Source organism: Poecilia mexicana, unplaced genomic scaffold, assembly GCF_051168715.1.
Source record: "Poecilia mexicana isolate PSO_F unplaced genomic scaffold, ASM5116871v1 scaffold_19, whole genome shotgun sequence".
Lineage (NCBI taxonomy): Eukaryota > Metazoa > Chordata > Actinopteri > Cyprinodontiformes > Poeciliidae > Poecilia > Poecilia mexicana.
In genome coordinates, this window is record NW_028263388.1 from 14,214,647 (window position 1) to 14,234,069 (window position 19,423).

General features: G+C 39.0%; 1 protein-coding gene across 1 annotated transcript in view; it reads right to left on the reverse strand.

The window, feature by feature from the left end:
• The window catches only part of sdk2b (sidekick cell adhesion molecule 2b), a 311,947-nt gene that overhangs the window by 47,391 nt on the left and 245,133 nt on the right, over window positions 1-19,423 (reverse strand). The window contains exons 7-18 of the mRNA XM_088000977.1: window positions 19,226-19,416; window positions 17,452-17,535; window positions 17,119-17,313; window positions 15,618-15,734; window positions 14,225-14,392; window positions 13,789-13,891; window positions 6,641-6,817; window positions 5,659-5,795; window positions 4,224-4,371; window positions 2,747-2,887; window positions 1,694-1,875; window positions 739-854 (exon numbers count right to left, since the gene is read on the reverse strand). Coding sequence (XP_087857103.1) covers window positions 739-854; window positions 1,694-1,875; window positions 2,747-2,887; window positions 4,224-4,371; window positions 5,659-5,795; window positions 6,641-6,817; window positions 13,789-13,891; window positions 14,225-14,392; window positions 15,618-15,734; window positions 17,119-17,313; window positions 17,452-17,535; window positions 19,226-19,416 — 1,759 coding nt within the window. The remainder of the gene's footprint in view (window positions 1-738; window positions 855-1,693; window positions 1,876-2,746; window positions 2,888-4,223; window positions 4,372-5,658; window positions 5,796-6,640; window positions 6,818-13,788; window positions 13,892-14,224; window positions 14,393-15,617; window positions 15,735-17,118; window positions 17,314-17,451; window positions 17,536-19,225; window positions 19,417-19,423) is intronic.

The window sequence follows — 19,423 nt, forward strand, 5'->3', positions numbered from 1 at the left end:
TTGACCAATTAGCTATTTCAGTAATCAGTCCCAGTGGTTAATCTTTTGGGCTAATTTACAGTTTTTAGGCCAAGCAAATGTTTATTAAAGAAGTAAGTCAGGGGGGCTTAATGCTCCCAAAACTGTCTTCCCCTGTGCCTGTTTAATCACTCATCCCCTACATATTCAGTTAACCCTTTAAAATCTGATCTAAGAAACAAACTGCAATTTTTTTTCTGTAAAATAAACAAACATTCTGAAAATTGACCTACTTTTTCCAATTCCGTAACAATAAGTTACAATTACTAGTGTTAGACGTTTAAGAACAGACAATGGCTTAAGTTTGTCCAATACATTTATTTTATTTTATTCGTGGTTTTCTTTTAAAAAGCAACTTCACCAAACTCCATACATCTTCACCCACATCAAAAACCGACAAGAAACGGAGAAAATTAAGCGTTAGTTGAATCTGCAATAAAAGAGAAACTTTCTATCGGCACCGGACACTTCAAGATATACACAAAAAGCAGACGGGAAACGAGCAGTAAGTCACAGAGAAATGCTGCTAGAGAAAGAGAACACAACCTTCAACTGGACAAATGGGAAAGAGCAGTCCATTGTTCTCATTGGTGCAGAATATTGTTTGCCTTCTGGCTTTTTTCCTCCTCTTCCTACATGTAATAGAGCATGTTCTGCCCTGACAGCTCTGTCAGTGGACGTGATGGCCCGTTGTGAGGACACTGTCGGCGCCCCACTGACCTTGTAGCCCTGGTTGATGCCGTTGATAAACTGAGGGTTCGGAGCGGTCCAGGTAAAACGGATAGCTGTTGAGTTGACCGCCTCGACCTGCACATTTCCTGGAGCGATGGTTGGGACTGGGATGGATGATGGAGAGAAAGCAGAAGAATTGGGGGGGGAAAAAAGAAAAGGAGAAAGAGGCAGAATCGGAAAGGTATTAGGAAAAAAAAGGGTGTTAGCGTTCCTTTCGACAAATAGTTTAAAGTCTGCGCGCATCGGTTTTGCTGCCAGTATTGATCGCTGCTGCACGGGTCAAGGCAGATACTGCCATCACTCTCCCACTGACACACCTAATACCAGAGCTCTTTGTGGGTGTACTTGTGACTGCTTTAGATGCTTAGGGATTTTTAGGTGTACAGAACACCTGTAGTTAGAAAATAGGCAGCCAGATTCAGCCATATGTACACAAAACCTATTAAAGCTACTACACATGAGAAATTCCAAATTTGTTTTATGTAAAGTTGCATCTCAACAAATTGGAATATCCTTGAAAAGTTAGTCCAGTAGTTCAATAGAATAGAATATTACACAGGACAACAGAAAAGCTTTTCAAGCAAACAAATCTTATGTTTTGGTTATGTTAACGGGTTGCACGATCTTAGGTAAGGCTGCTTAAGTCACAACAGTACAACGACCTCCAAGAAGGTAAGCCACAAAAGGTCAATAGCAAAAAAAAAAAAATAGTAACTGAGTGTTGTATTGAAGCATATCAGTGGAAATTTGAGTGGAAAGAACATGTGTTGTGGGAAAACATCCAACCTCAGCACCTGCCCACACTACTAACAGTACCAGCATAACCGAGGTATCCCTTTGCTTGATTGTTCACTGAGTAGTCCATTTTCTTGAGGTGCAGCCAAAGAGAGGTTTGTGGTAAAACCTATTTACCGAGACATCTAATTTGTGATGAGTCCCTTACCTCCTTGAAGAGTCCACTCTGTGACTTTATGGCTGAAGATACCCAAACCTGCCCCGTTGTAGGCAGCCACCTCGATCTCATAGTTTGTCCAGATGATGAGGTCTTCCAGGAGTAGAGTGGTCACATCCGGGCTGGAGATATTCTTGAGCTGATAGTCCACAGGTAGCCCAGTGAGCCGGTAACTGAAACACAAATTTACAGAGTTCGAACGTAAAGATTCGGAGGTACGTCTGAATGAATAAGAAAATTAAAAAAAGAAAAAAAAAAGTTATTTTCTACGGTAATTCAGTTCAGTAACTGAATTTAATTACACCTATTTACTTAAATGTTTATATTTTCCGAGAAACTACATTTTCCGTTTCTTTGGGTTTTAGCCGTAAGGCATATTTCATTGGGATTAACAGAATCAAACACTTAAAATATAGCAATCTTTGTTGAATGAATATATAAAAGAGCTTTACTTTTTAAATTAAATTCCTGTAATAATTATAATTTGCATAATATTCTAATTTACAGATGTGGCAAAAACGTGGGGCTGTTTTTCCCACGTTTCTTGCTCCACAGACATTACAGTATTCAGCTGCAGTACACCTGTCTTCCTTCTAGAGGGGGACAAAGCACCAGCAAAGCGGCACCTTAAATCCCACAGGCAGCTTTGACTTTGTCTGGAAATCACCTGCGGTTTCATTTGGATGTAATGACTAAAAAAGTCTGACAGAGACCCGAGCTAATTATATGTTTAGAGGATTTACAGTCACTTTGGCTCATTGCATACTCTGTCTATTAGAGTCACAATGCTTGCTCAAGTCAGCCCAGTAATTAAAGGTTGGTTGTGCGTCAGATAAAATATTTTTCAAGTTGCTTTGTTAACAGAGACAAGTGGGTTTCATGGGGAAAGAGTAATCTACTACTGTGACGCGATGTACTATATATAGATTTGAACAGAGTCTGTTTATCAGACTTTGTTAAAGAAGAGTCCCAAGAATGTGGGAAAACAGGCAAAGAAGACAAAGGCATGTATAAGGGTGGTGGTGGGCAGGGGGTGGGGTTTACCGGACGATGTAGCCCCTGAGGATGCCGTTCTGGTGGCTTTCGGGCGGAGGCTGCCACTGGATCATGATGGACTGGTTGGTCCTGCCGCTGGCAATGACATTCTGAGGAGGGGCACTGGGGGGCTCCTCTGGGAGAGACACGCTGAAGATCACATACACACATAAAGAAGAGAAGATGACAGAGAGAAGATTGCCATCAGATCCTTCAAAATCAAGCTGTCAATTATGTAAATTCATTTGCTTAAAGGTGTCTACTGATGCTTCCTAGTATTTGTAATGCCACCAACAAACGCAGAGCCCCCTCCCTCCCCCCCTCACAAAGACTCTGCTGTGCCTGGGATGGAAATAACAGAAAGGAATGAGACAATTAACAGCGGCCAACTGGACGCATGGAGGGCTTTGTGCTGTGCCAACTGTAACGGACGGGAACAGAGCCCTTTCCCCGCCACCTACGGGTTTCCTCTGGGTAGAGAGTTGGCAGTGTGGTGAAGCATGACCGGCAGCGGTAGAGGAATAGCCGGTTATGTGAAGAAACAGAGATGACGATGCTGATGTCGCCTCAGACCCGGATCGTTTCGTAACTGCATGAATGTAACAGTAAGGTTTATTTGGAAGCGCCTCGGTATGAGCAAAACATCGTATCTTAACACAGCAGCCACAAGGCAAAGGGGCTTCAAGATGACGTAGACACGGCGGCCTCCGCAGTTATTGACTCCACTGGTGTAGATTTTTGAAAAGGAAAATCAGCTTTTTCTGTGGCGGCGATATCGCTCAAAGGAAACATCCCTCCATCTGACAGCATGTAAATATCAACGTGTCCAATGTCACAGCGGCAAAAGCACAGCTTGGAAGCAAAATTTGGTGGGATTTATCTTAAGTGGCAACCATGTAAATTTCGTATGCCAGTGTTATTCTTTATGACTATTTTTTTTGTGGTCAAGATGCTGAACCAGATAAATACCAGAAGGAACACTGCAAAGAAGAAAAAGAAAGAATAGATGAAGAAGCTGAGGTAATAAGCAATATGGTCGTCACAATGTTCCACCCGTCCATCTGTGCTTCCCTCCTTCCCTCCATCCGTCCGTCTGTCTGTCCATCCTAACTATCAAAGGTAGCTTGTTTTTGTGTCTCTTTCATTTTCTTGGTGTTTGTTCAAAAGAAGCAAAGTCTTTGGTATGTGTTTGTTTCTGCTAAAACCATGACCCCCAAAAAGGGGAAGCACATACCAAATACCGATTCAGAAGTGCTGTTATGCTTTCACTTGGCACAGCTACCAGGATTGCAGAGACGCTTGAAGACGGGTAATACTTTTGAATTTCTTAACAATAAAGTATCCTTTAAAATGCGTTTAAAAGTACAGCATCGTGATGAGGTCCCCCCCTACCCTATAGAAAAATTGTACTTTATGATTTGTCCAGTGTTTGTTCTAGTAAAAAGGAGAATGCTGATGAACAGATAAAGGTCTGTCCTTCACTCACCGGTCAGTCTCCTTACTGAACTGCCCCTTCCCGACATCATTAACGGCACAGAGGCGGAACTGATAGGAGCGGGCCGGGATCAAGCCATTCACTGTCACCGCTGTGGACTCTGGTTCAATATTGGCCAGCAGGATGGCCCAGGGAGCGTCTAGAGCAGAGAAAATGGAAAAACACAATCCACATGACAGCGCGCAAACACACACATTCATTTCCACTGTGCCAATCAGCTAAAACATTTTCAGTAATTTAAAAAGGAAAAAAAACAAACAATTATGACTAATTGTGTTATATTGGCAGTTTTGAGCTCTACTAAATCTACTTTAAACGACATGGAGCAGCCTCCACACTTGTGTGCATCTTTGCTTAGACGTGCAAAATTAAAATAAATTAATCATTTACTGCAGTAGAATCATATCAACCCTAACGCAAACATTCCCCGTTCGATTGAATATAAGTTGATAAAATAAGCTAAACAGGTGGGTCACATCTGATAAACTTGTTTTATCATCCTCCACTGAAATGCATCTAACTTATATCAAGCTCACAGTGATATCAAATCTTTCTGCTACAGGAATGTCACTCTTTGCCATAGTTCTCCCACAGAGGCCTTCCTAGCCATCCTTCTCACTGTGCCGTTTGGATAAAATTGGGTCTCATTTATTACAATTCCAGTTGTTTTAGACTTTTTAATTACAGCTGTGTAAACTAAAGTGTAGTACCCAGCAGCCATTTTCTTTGAACTGTTTCCTGATTTATGTAGCTCAGCACCAATCTGTGTCATTTGATCGGCATGTTCCACTGTTTTTTCTCCTCATTTTGAAGAGAATTTGGCCATTGTGTTAAGTCATTTTTACACGCTAAAGAAATGGGAAGTTGCAAGATTTTTTTTTTTTTTTGTATTAACTTAAATAACTTGTGAAACAATAAGTGCAGCAATGGTATTCATTCAGTAGTACTCATTGTAATTAATATTTTTTTTCTGTAAGTGGGATGTTTTTCCCACTGCATAACTGCACTCAAATTAGAGGTTGATTTAAAAGAAAAAAGGACAGAGTGAGATTCTACCACTGCTTCCAGTATTAACAGGAGGACAGTGTTAGAAACGTCCAGAATAATCCTAATTAGTTATCCTTCAAATTTTATTTGAGCCACTCATAAAATCCTTCGCAGGATTTATTTTACATTTAAACGTCAAAGCAAAAAAAAAAAAAAAAAAACACCGCGGGAGTCTGTCTCTCCGTGCACGGAAATCCACACGAAACACCCAGACCCAAAAGTGAAACATTTTCTATCTTTTCAAGTCTGCATCAATGATCCCACGTGTCAAGTTCCCTCTTCCCCCAAACCCAAGTCAGAATAAATAATTTAGAGGTAAACTGACACGAGGAGAAGTGAACTTTGAGGAGAGTACAGAAGTGGACCGGTAGAGGCTTACTGTTTTCAGAAACCTCCAGGATATAGCGTATGAGAGGACTGTTCCCATCAAAAGGCTTGGCCCAGGCCAGGTCTATGGCTCTTTTTTCAGACTTGCTCAGCACTGCAGAGGGGTTCTCGGGGGTGTGTGGGAGCTGCCTGCACAGGGGGGAGAGAGATCAGAGGACAACTTTGATAAATAAAAGAAATCTGTCTATCAGAGCAGTTTGCTTCGCTGCCTACATCTCCTGTAGACGCCCGAAGAGAGAGTCAAATCTTTCGCAACAGAGACGTCAGTTCAGAAAGGTGATGAAATGTGACTTGACAAGACGGCAAAGACGATTCCTTGTCAAGATGGACACGCAGGCAAACAAAGCGAGATGGATATTACCGGAGGTCGGGACGGGAAACGGATCGAATGGCATTAGGAGACGGATAGGAGGAAAATGCACAGACAAAGACATGAAAAAATGAAGCTAAAGCCGAGGATCATTAATTCATTCAGGCATAAATTCAGATAAGCGCAGACGGATTCATATATAAACCTTAAAGCGACGGACGGATAGTAACTCAGAGTAAAAGCGGTAAGCCAACAAGGGAGACAGTAGAGCGATGAAGACAGAAACAGTCACATTCATATTCAGTTTAACCTTACTGCAGTGACTCACCGGTGAAATGATGGGGAATAATAAGACTTTACAAAAAGAAAAAAAAAAATAGTACAGTACAGTATAGGGGAAGGGAAAAAAAAAAAAGAAGAAGAAGTGGGGGGGGGGGGGGTGTCCACCAGGGGCTGCAGAGTGTCAGGTGAGAATGAGGACAAGGGAGGTGAGGAAGAGAAGGCGTCATTTAAGTGGAAATGAGTCAGAGGTGTCGATAAGAACAGGCAGGACAGTGGGGTGTCGGGGACATGTTCCTTTCTGCTACTTCACATCAAAGAATTTTGACGACAAGAGTGTAAGGAGGAAAAGATAAGGAGAGATGGGGAAGAGGGAGGGGCTCACCTGACACCGAGGTAAGCGCTGCGGGAGTCGTTGCCTCCGACCGAGGTGACTCTGCACGTGTACGTGCCGATGTCGCCCGACCAGGTCTGGGAGATGTGCAGGGTGCCGTCGGCGTCCAGGCGCATTCGGGGGATGGCTTGCACGTTGATCGGAGAGTTGTCTTTTTCCCAAACGTGCCTGCAGAACAGACTCTGGAACGTTACACTGCTGTGCAGTCAAACAGCACGAACCGAAAAATGTGACATCGTTGAGATTTCTGAGCCTCTGTCATCATTTTTTTTTTTTTTTTTTGCTTGTTTGCTTTTGCTCTGTTGTTACGAGAGATGAATTGATCAGACTTCTACTGCCTGATACGGTTTCCAATTTTCCCTCTGACTATACAGACAGAAGTCCATCTATGTTCGCTCTATTTCAACTCAACCTCCACGTCCAACAAACATACAGATGTATAGGTAAATAACAAAAAATATGTTGCATTTCTTTGATGGAGGCAGAAGTGTGGAGTCAAACAGAAGATAAAAGAATACTATGGTCTTCATGCTGTCCAGCACAGCAAGGATGACCTTATTCTTTATCTGATGTTTACAAACAATAACAATACATTCCAAGAATATGTTTGGCATTATCTGGGTTGAACAAAAGAAAAACAGTTTGATTAGTTAAACCTAAGCAAGAAAAAAACTTTTTTGTAACATTACTACCTAATACCGGTGTTTGAGAAAAACTAATTGGAAAAAAAGGAAAAAAAAAAAAAATCCTAATCATTCCTCACCAATGCCAAAATAAATTTAATTTTATCTAGGTAATCACTGAACATCTTAGCCAAAAAACCTTTTCTGAATTTATCAAAAGTTAAATGACACATTGCACGAATTGTGAATAAAAGAAATATTTCGACAATGACAGCCAAATTGAGTTCATTTCTTTTTCCTTCAAACTAATAAAGTGTCAAAGTTGGAGTGGGTGCATTAAGCACTTTTAGACAATTTCAGGTTTATTGCACAGCCAGAAGTAGATGGCAACAGCTTAATATACTTTTTGTTTATCTTTATTTCCAAGAGTGGCACAAATAAGCTCAAGCAAACCTATCTTATTGCTGTGACTAAAATAGATGAAGCGTTTGATGTGCTTTCCAAGCTTCCGGCACAGTTTTCATATTGAGCCCAGTGTTTCCTGCCTTCGAACTTCTGCAACTATAATTCACCTTTTATTCCAGTAGAAAGTACAAAGTCTGCAAAAGAAGAGCCTATTTGTTCTCCCTTTTTTTTTCTATTTTTTTTTTTTTTTACTTTGGCTGTTTTTAACTAGATATAAAATATTTTTTAAGACTTTGAACATATTAATGCAAATTCCAAACTTTTTAAAGAATATGTACAGTGCACTAAATTTAAGGATTCATGGCCTTTGGAAGATAAATAAAACCACAACATCATAAGTCCTCTATCAGAGGTTACAGGGGGCTCTTTTTTTCAATTAATCCTTTTAATTTAATTACTGCTTTGACTTGAGGTGTTTTGCGGTGGTTTATTACTTAGATTTGCTTTTAAATATAGTGAAATTTGTGTTTTTATCATGCTGCTCAAGCTTGGGCAAGTAGCTATTTTTAAGTAATGTCCAACTTCTGGAGATCAGCGCACATCTGAGCTCCACTTGAATGGCATGTTTTCTTATTTGATCAATTTTTAAGTGGGGCAAAGAGACATGTGCCTCTGTACCGCCTTATATTCATATCCGTATGGAAGAGGAAGTCGTGGAAAAACTGCTTCAGATGAATTTTTTTTTGACAAGAACTGTTATGGGAGCAAAAACGCATGGCAACAGTTTTGCTAAAAACAAATTATCTCTTCACAGAGGTTTCTTTTTCACCAAGTGAGTAAATTCAAAATTGAATTTTGAAGGTTGTATTTTTCTGAGCTTTATCAGTGCTAGATTGCGCCACCCCAATAAAAAGATAATTAATTTGAACATTTTTCGCACATCTTTAGCAAAACTAAATAAATCTGAGTCTTAAGAAGTTGTTCAGCAACATCAACATTTTTCACTGCCTCAGAAAGATGTTATTTAAACTTTGATTTGCAGTCTCATTTAAACAGTCTAAAGTCAGTTGTTGCAAAGCTGATCTCATGTCTTTCTATGAACTAGGAAACCAAGTAGTTACTGTCTTGATTTAAGGTTGTAGTTAAAATGTCTGGGCAGGGTGACTGTTTGAAGAAATTGCACATTTAGGCTGATGTGGTTTAAATATGTGACTTTTAAATATCAAAACAAAATCTCAACTTTGTTTTATGCCCATTTTGGTCTAGTTATGTATGAGACAGTACAATTTTGTAGCCACCTACATGAATGCAAAACCTCGACATCTACATCCCCCATCAGTCATAGAGTACACAGATGACTTTGTCTTCTTCTATTGAGCTGCAATCCAAGCCGACAGTATTATTAGTGAGCCGTTTCATCCTCTTCCCACCGTCTCCTCAAACTTACCACCAGAATTGACCTGAACACTCACTGCAACGCCTAACGGCTGTATATCAAACAGCAGATCCACATTCATCATAACTACACAGCACAGAAGGAGCGTCAGATGTAGCTTTCTCATTTGAGTATAAAAGAGAAAGGAGTCTATTGATCAGGAGTGAAGTTGGGTACAAGGCAGGAGTTCAGTAATCATTCTGCTGAAAGACTCGTGTGTTTCACTGGATCGACAGCAGTGGAGGTATGTGGTAAACACTTTTGCCATACACAACTTTCTGTGGGTTTCTAAATGTGTAAAATTGTATGTCACACCCTTCACAGTGAAACAGTTTTAACAAGATACACTCAAAATAAAAAAATAAAATAAAATAACGCGTTCAGTTTACTTAGTACAGTTATGTCAACAAATTCCACAAAACTGAGTATATAAAAGGAACTTGACAGTATTTAGTAAACCGAATCAAAAATACTTTGTAATATTATTTTGTGGGACAAAAACAGCTAATACCAATAAAACACAGCATCACAGATAAACTGGTAAAAGATTGTAGCACACCATACTGTTGCATCAAAAAACTAGTTTTTGTGACTTTAACAAGTCAGAAAAACATAAGTTAAACTTACTAAAGTGTGTTATGTTTGATATCTCCATTTACTTTGTTCTACAATTCCATGAGCTCATTTTTTGAGTGTAGTTTTAACAACAAATATTGTTATTGTTCAGAAAATATAAGATTTTTTCTGCTCTAATACTACTTAACTTACATTCATTTTTCAGAAAAGTGAAAGTCCTTTTTTTTTTTTTTTTTGGTCATTGGTGGTGAATATATTATAAAACAGACATTCAACACAAATGTAAAAATCGGATGTTTACTTTGTGGCAGTTGGTTACCAGAAAACGTGCTCATCTCTTAGCAACAGATTACAACAAATATTGTTAGTGTTCAAAAAACATAAGATTTTTTTCTGCTCTATTGAAATACTACAGAACTTTCATTACTTAACAAGAATTGTGCAGTTGGTGAATTTTTCAGGAAAGAGTAAAGATGTTTTGTTTTTTTGTCATTGGTAGTAAATATATTATAAAACAGACATTGAATACAAAATTAAAAATCAGATTTATACTTCGTGGCAGTTCGTTACCGGAAAAAAAGAGCTAATTTCTTAACACCGATTTAATTATTGTTTATAAAACATATGCTCTTTTGGAATACTGCTTATCTGCTTAGACACAAGACATTTACAGCTGGTTAGATTTTGCAAAAATAAAAATCAGACGTTTACTTTGTGGCAGTTGGTTACCGGAAAACGCGCTCGTCTCTTAGCAACAGATTAACAGCAAATATTATTGTTGAAAAAACTTGAGATTTCTTCTGCTCTTTTGTATTCTACTTATCTTATATTACTCAAAGTGAAAATGTTTTTTTTTTTTTTTTTTTTGTCATTGGTAGTGAATATACAGTATCATAAAACATACATTCAACACGAAAGTAAAAATCAGATTTATACTTCGTGGCAGTTCGTTACTAGAAAAAAAACACTCATCTCTTAACACCAAACTACCAACACGTAATGTTAGTGTTCATAAAACGTAAGCTATTTTGAAATGCTGCCAATCTGCTTAGACACAAGAAATTTTACATTTGGTAAATTTTGCAATGCTAAATGTCAGACATTTACTCTGCGGCACTTGGTTACCAGAAAAACACGCTGTCGAGAAAAGTCGAGCTCAGCCCACTTCCCCATGCTGGAGATTTTAGTTTAATAATAACAATAAATAAAGTTATCTTTAAAACTGATTACACAGGTGACATCAAGACCCAACAGTATAGTCAGACGGTAATAAAATTAATCTGGTTGTGTGTGTTGTTATTGTGTCCTGCAAACTTTGCTTTAATTCTACTTTTTTCTATTTAATCATAAAAAATCATAATCAGGCAGAAAGAGAGTCATGGAACAGGAAAAGCAGGTTTCCTGGAAAAAGAGGAAGTTTCCAGCCTGCAGTGATTAAAATAGTTCAGACTGCTCATTTTGAGCATTAAAGGTTTAAAGAATAAAATCTAGACATTTTGAGTAATTGGATAAAACCCAGAGTAAAATACTTAAATTAATAATGATAACTTATGATTAAACCAATAATTAATATTGGTTTAAGCAGTGGTTGATGTTGGTTTGATTATAAGAATATTTGCACTTACTCTTAAACTTATGGAAGTACTTACAGGTGAAACAAGTAACTTTAACATGGTGTCAAATAATTAGAATAATGGATTATTCTTGGTTTATTTTCAGAAATGTCTGTAATAACACATCATGATTATAATAAGGGTAACTAATAAGTAATGGTTATTATAAAATGATAAATGAATGCTAAATCAGAGAAACTAAAAGGTTATAAATGTGATTTTGACATTGAACTTGAAATGGTGTAAAATGTGTAACTGTAACTAAAGGTCACTGATGTTGTTTTGGAGGTAGATGGTAGGTGAAGGGTCAAGGAGAGCAGAGGTAACCAAGACATAAGGTCATTAGAACAGACATCATGTCTCCAAGATGGTGATGGATATGAGATCATCTGTCCAAGCAGTCAGTATGGGAAGTAACAGGAAGTGAAACTGTGTAAGATGCACATAGGAAACAGGTGCAGATGGAAGAAGAAGAACTGAGAGTGCAACTCGGAAAGAAAGAGGGTTAACTAAAGGTTTTTGTTAACCAAGGAAAATGTTGACGTGAGGAAAGTTGTGTGGGCCGTGGGTCAGTGACACGTAGGAGATGGAAAAAGCAAAGATAAGGGAAATGAACGGATGCAGAAGGAATAAAAAGTAACAATGCAGAAAGATCGAGGTTCTTTGTTCCGCAGCGTTCGAGTCGAGCAGATGGAGAAGCAGAGTCAGATGAGGCCTGAGTAAAGACACCCCGGGATGACTGCTCGCTGCCAGTGAAAGGGACAAGATCCGTTTACCCACAACCCGGGACTCTGATTCGACTGTGGCCTCACGCTCAACCCAAAGGATTACATCGATGCTGCAGTGGACATGGGGAATATACCAAGATCCTTTTTGGATAACGAACTGAGTTCAGAGAGGATTCTCACCAGTTCAACTTTGGATTTATTCTGAAAGGACTCTGCCAAGACAAAGACAGGACTCCATCCATGGACGTTAAAGTTTCTTCTGCCAAGATCGTCTCTGCATCTGGGTTCGAGTATTACTGCCTCCCCCCAAAGCCTCTATTTAGATTAGGACACAGCGTAGGGATAGAAGTAGGAGTAATTTCAGATGATTCTTAAAAGTTTTAATTTCTTATATTCTTTATTAAAATGCTGTATGTCTTTTTCCCCTGCTAAAGCTTGCTAATAAAATACTAAAGTCTAATTTGAAGTTGTGGACAGTTAAATTAATTGAGTCATCTAGATTTAATTTCTCTGGTCAATGTAAAATTAATGTTTATGGTCCTAGTAACTTATGGTGGCTTCTTACGTTCTTTAGTTCAGATAAATAATGTCCCTGGGACTTATTCCTAGTCACTAAAATTATCCAAGTCGGTTACCAAGTGCACGTTAATTATTAGGAGATGAGCTACCGTGAACAGGTGTGGTTTATGAGTTCGGACATCGGCGGGGCTACTCCGATGTCTGGGCTATGAACTGAAGCGGGGCATAACGTCTGGATGAAGGTAGTTAGAACTTGGACGAGTCATCTCCGCTCCCAGCTTAAATAAAAGTTCTCTAAATTCTTATCTGCGGTAATACCCGAGAATTGGAGTCTTTTCGGACCCGTGAGACGGAGAGCTGGTCAGTAGTCAGTCTGCTGGAGTGGGGAGGAGTTAAGGGCGTGGCTGATTATTGAGAATTAACAATCGCTTCTCACCAGTTCAACATCGCTTAGCAACAGATTCACAACAAATATTGTTATCATTCAAAAAACATAAGATTTTTTTTCTGCTCTTTTGAAATACTACAGAACTTTCTCTACCTATTACTTAACAAAATTTGTGCAGTTGATGAATTTTTCAGACAAGTCAAAATGTTCTTTTTTTCTTTGGTCATTGATGGTAAATATTTTGTAAAACAGACATTGAACACAAAATTAAAAATCAGATTTATACTTCATGGCAGTTCGTTACCTGAAAAAAGGCTAATAATAACAAGCAATATTATTGTTTATAAAGCCTAAGTTATTTTGTAATACCGTTTACGGCAAATGGAAGCAGCAGTTATTTTGAGGTGTATAGTAATAGGTGTCTTCCATGCATTGCGTTGAGCATCGACATACCTTGCAAAGCAAGGCATTTCAATGCCCTCCTTTGTTTTGCTGTGACAGGCCCCAATTAGGTGATGTCTGCTGGATTTTATTTACAGGTATAAAAGTAAAAGGGGTTTAAATACATTTCAGATATATCTTTGAAAAAAAAAAATCTAACTTGTGTGTGATTTTACTTATACTTTAGCATAAAAATCACAATAAAATACCTTGTTAGTGATTATTTTAATATCAGAAAATGTGAAAAATTTGGATGGATATGAATTCTTTTGCGACACACTGCTGAGGCTATTTATATTTCCAGAGAGAAAATTTATGCCATCAGTTCAAGCAACATTCTGGAAAATTGAAGCCATACTGTCTCCGATACAATGCGTCCATGTCTCCACATGTTTGCGAACAGATGCTTACCTGATAATTACACTAGGGTCATGTGTGACTCCACAGGTCATAATGGCTTTGGTCCCTTTGATGACACTCTGATCCTGTGGGGGTGTGGTAATCCGAGTGCGAGCTGCGGAGACAAATCAAAGACGTGAGGGAATAGAGGAAAGATGGCGGAACGTGCTTCCTCAAATGAGCAGGGTGAAGAGAAAAAAGAAAAATCCCCAAGAACTTCAAAATGAATTTCAGAAAGCTCATTTCAGTTAAACTGACAAGTTCCAAATGAAGAAACTAAAATGCGTGTTTCACAAACCATGTTTTATTCATACTTCTTAATAAAATGATTCAGCTTTTGCACCTGTTGCTTTTTTTTTTTTTTTTTTCCCCTCACTGGGGTTTAAAGATTTCCTCTAAAATATTCTGCATTAAATGCGTGTTTGGTAATCATTCCCTAAACACTTACCCCAGACAATGAGGTCAGCGGATGCCTCATCGATGCCCCTCGAATTACTTGCCATACAAGTATAGGTCCCGGCATCGGAAATGTGTGAAGGGGAGATGAGCAAACTGCCCGACTCGAGAAGAGTAAACCTGGGCAGCTGCACAGAACCGCTGGCCAACACACGCTCACCTAAGGTTATTGAAAGGCAGGAAAAAAGAAGAGTGAGGAGGTAGAAGATAAATAAATAGAGAAAAGCAACAGACAGAACAATAAATAAAATATATATATTAAAAAAATGGATTCTGGGAGATAAGGGATACAGGATCAGGTTGCTATTGGGATGCAATACATTTTCCTGGCCAAACTCTGCTGAACTGAACCAATTTAATCTTAAAGTAAGTCACTGAAAAATATGTCACCATATGCAATTGATAAAAGAGTCATGCAAAAATAAATTTTAAAAAATGCAGTATTTCCACTTGTACTTCCTGTACTGACAACAAAAGAGTAGCTTTTATCTTGAACTTTATCTAAATGATTTCCAGAAGTGAGTAGTAGCTACTTATTATTTACTCTTACTTGAATACGTTTTTAAAAAAGGAGTACTTTTTACCTCTACTTGAGTTGGAATTATTTTGAAGTTACTGGAATAAATGAACATTGCAATACATATGCACAGAACAGAGAGGAGCTTTTTGGGTGCGTTCACACTGCAGCCTGAAGTGACACAATTACGATTTTTTGGCAATTACGATTTTTTGCCGGGGCCGTTCAGACTGCCAGTAATTGCGACCTGTATGCATTCTGCAGTGTGAACAGGCAAACGACCTAAAAGTGTCCCGCATGTGCAGTAGAGGGCACAATAGCATCGCGTTCTCAGTGTTCTGGAAACTGCCATAAAAAGAAGAAGTGCTCAGTGTTTGCGGAAGTAAACATGGAGGCTAACGGTGGAGCTTAGCTTACATATTTGAAGTTGTTGTCCAATCGGAGCAACATATTAACAACTTAATTCTCATATAGTCTGTCATGTTTGTTGTTTTTCATCCCGCTTTGCGCGTATCAGGACGCAGAATAGTGAGATTTCTTGAGAATCGGTGACGTTCAGTTCGGATGAATGCGGCCTGGACGTTAGGTCGCATTTGAATCGGATACGTGTCGGATATGGGTCACGTTCGAAAAAGAATCCGACCTGTGCTGTTCACACTGCCATGAAAAGATCGGATACAGGTCGCATTACGTCAAAAAAATCGGAATTGGGTCACTTCAGGCTGCAGTGTGAACGCATCCTTTGTCACTTTGACAATTCTGAAACACAGGGTAGCTTATAGATGTAAGAGTGACATAACATCCATCGTAAACTCTATACTGTGTATAAACTGTATATGTGTGTGCAACATTTGTGTGTAACGGAGACCTTTCTGCCAGGTTATGGCAGGCCTCGGAGCTCCTGAGGTCTCACAGTGCAGGATAATTGACATCCCGTCAATCACTGTACTGTCAGAGGGTCCGGCTGTGATGTTCGGTGCGATGCCTGAGGGTAGACAAAACACATGCACACTTCAGTCGTGTTACTTCCAAGCACCAACCTGCTGCAACAGAATGCTTAATTTGTGCTTTGTCTCACTAATTCGAAAAGGAGCAACACTACCGTGTGCCAACTGTTTGCGTACAGCAAGATAGAAAATATATGGAAAGGAGAGGGAGAAATAACCTGAGCATAAATGGAAAGGGAAGGCATTTCCAAGGCAACTAAAATCCTTGTGTGTGATGTGCAATAAATCAAAGCCCCTTATGGAATGACAGGAAACTGTATCACTCCCTACAGAAAGGATGCACTGGGAGTTTGTCACAGGAGTGGAGTAAATATCCAAGCAGAGACGACGCGGAGACATGGATGTATTGAGAAAGAGGAGAGCGACGAGATGAAATCTGAGCCGAGGTAGGCGAAGGAGAGGTACCAGCACCGCGAGAAAAGAAATAAGGATGAAAGGAGTGATTTAGTGACTTGGAATATTATGCATTCTGATAACAAGACGCATCATGGAGTGAAAGCAGCGGGAAAGGAGATGCAGCGAAGAAAATTAGATGTCAGAAACTTGCAGAAAAGATGCACAGCGAGAGTACAATTACGATTGATTTTCAAATTCCTGCAGTGACACAAGCTCAGACAAAAAAAAAAAAAAAAAAAAAGATGTGGAAGTTATTTCCGAATTAGGAGAGAGGCAGCAAACATGGTTCTCAATGATAGCTTTCTGTACTGTAAGCTTAAAATGTCTGAACAATTGTCAGTCCATCCATCATCCCTCATCCTCTGCTTTTCTGAGATCAGGTTGCAACGTACATTTTCAAACTGCGTCCTTCTCCTTCTGCATTTCAACCTTCAGCATGTTGATGTGATACATCAACATGGTGATGATGCATCACATAACTTCCAGACATATCTATATTCAGCATTTAATTGTTTTTTTGTTGTTGTTGTGATGATTTCATTACAAATTAAATAATTTTCGGCGTTTGTCAATGTGCTTTAAAAGTGTTTAGCATGTTAATGATTTTGCAACATAGAGCAAATGAGCCACAAATGGATGGATGGATGGATGGATGGATGGGTGGGTGGGTGGATGGATGGATGGATGCCATATATTTGTAGAACGTAGCAGAAATGCATATAAAGGATTAATTTAGCCTCACTTTTCTCCTTATTTTAAGACTTGATCATATTTCTATTTTTTGTAACACAATTACACCTCATCATCATCCCTGAATCTGACGAAGGGCTTAAGGGAGCTAGATGGAGATTTAAACTAAAAAAAAGAAATTAAAAATTCTGAGTTTTATAAAACTAGCTTATTATGTCTTTAAGAGCAGTAATTATTCCTGGAAGCAATTTGATGAAGAGCTCCAAGGCCACTCACTGGTAACAGCCAGGTAGGTGTTGGTCTGAACCTCTCCTGCCGAGTTCCTGGCAAAGCACTGAAACATGCCGGTGTCGTCCGGCAGCAGACCGTTGACCTGCAGGCTCCCCCCCACCAGGACTCTGTACCTCGGCGTCTTCACTGGATCGATGGGAAGGGCATCCTTGTACCAGACGATTTCTGGCTGGGGAACTCCTGCAGAGAGTCGACAAGGATTTGGATTACAGACAGCGGGTTACAACCGCCCTTTCAGTATGACTTCATTTAAATTCAGAAACTGTTAAACAGGTCCACCCTGAAAGGATTTGTCAGGTAGAATAAAGCCGTACTCACCCCTTGCTTGACAGGGAATGTCCACCACCTTCTCCATCTCAGCTGTGATGTGTTTCTCTGGTTCTTTGATAAACTGTGGCGGCTCTGAAAGATCAAAAGCAAAAAAAAAAAAAAAGATGTAAAAAAAAAAAAAAAGGAAAAATGAACACACTAAAAAAAAAAAAAAAAAACTAAAAAAATCATCACTACCACAGCCCAGAAAATATGTTACGGATTTATAATTTGATGTGATCATAAAAGAATGAGAAACAGAGAGAGTGAGATGCAATACTACATCAAAGCCGTCCAGCTGTAGGATCATAAAGCTTAAACAGAAGAAAAAACAAATCAACCCCAAATTCAGGCTTCTCCTTAAAAAAGAGCTGCGGAAGCAAGACAAGTGTCAAAGTCAGCAGTATTAAGGTAAAAGTTCACTCCACCTCATAGCTTTAAAACATCAAAGTGTTTCAGTGGGATGGAATCAAAGTGACTCAAGCAATGCTATTAAACCGTTTCTTGAGGGCAACCATTAGCTTCCCTCCTATTTAAATCAATAATGTTTTTCCTGTTACTGCCTCATGAGCTCACAGTCAAGCTGTTCTCCTTGTAACCAAGTGAGACAAGAGAGATTCGCATCACATTTCGGCCACATCCTTTCTTTAAGCCAACGTGCAACGATTATTTCTGTAGCGCCGTTACATGCACGCGGGGTACTTGCAAATATATTCAACACACTTTCAACTTTATTCACATTTTGTCACATCGCAACCATTAAACCAAAATGCTTTTGTTGGGATTTTATGTGGCAGACCAACACAACACAGTGCCTGAGCAAGACTGGCAGCAACACACAAATCAAAACTACAGATATCAAAACCTAATTCAATAAAATATTTAGAGAATATATATATATATATATATATATATATATATATATATATATATATATATATATATATATATATATTCTGATATATTTTACAGTCCACCCAGTGAAATATGAGTATAAGCCAATCTCAGCATGATTCCAGTAGTAAACACTTCAGATGGTAGAGAGCATTAATGAAGAAATTGCAAATTTGCAAGGAAACACTGCAAAATGTCTGTCTGCTTGTTCAGACAATCATATAAGAAAAACATATAAGATAACCCATACAAGTGAAACTGCAAAACATGCAAAAACAAATAAAAAAAGACATAAAATATAAGTTTTAGCCTCCATGCTAAAATAAATGCAAAGCACCAATGGCACAATCTTTTTTGACACTTTTCCTTTTCCCCTTGTTTTAGTCTATCATAAAATTCCAATATAGGCTGATGTTTGCGATTCTCATGTAATAAAACTTCAAACATGTCATAAGCCAATGGAAAACCTGTTTGCAACTCTGTAATTTACACCAAGGAGTATTAGGTTCAGAAACTTGTAATCAAAGGTGTTAATTTTTTCATACGCTTCAAACAATCCTGATCAGGGTGACACAAGTTCCTCTCAGGAAAAACACTGAAAACTTATTTTGCAAAGGCAAACTTGTAATCTTTTTGATTTCGCACTCACAGGTACAATTAGTCACATCATAAATATCTGTATTCGGTGTGCGATGTTTTAATTTTTTTTTATTAACAGTTTCGTCATAAGAAAGAAAGGTGTGAATCAGTGTGGAACCCAGGTGTTAAACAGAAGTAATTAGAAGACACAGAGGCCTGCAAACACGAATGCGTACAGAACTACGACGGCACTTCAGCACACATTACATGGTAACAAGTCAAAGTAAATTGACTGCATGAGTTTCCTTACCAAACACATGAAGGTAGGCACCGGCGCTGACAGACGGCACGCTGCTGCTGCGGAGAACGGTTTCACATTCGTAGAATCCAGCGTCACTCACCGTTGGACTGAGGATGGTGAGCCTGCGGTTGAAGTCACTCAAACCGCTGCTCACCAACACGCCGTTTTTACGCCAGGAGATACTCAGCTTTATAAGAGGCCTACACA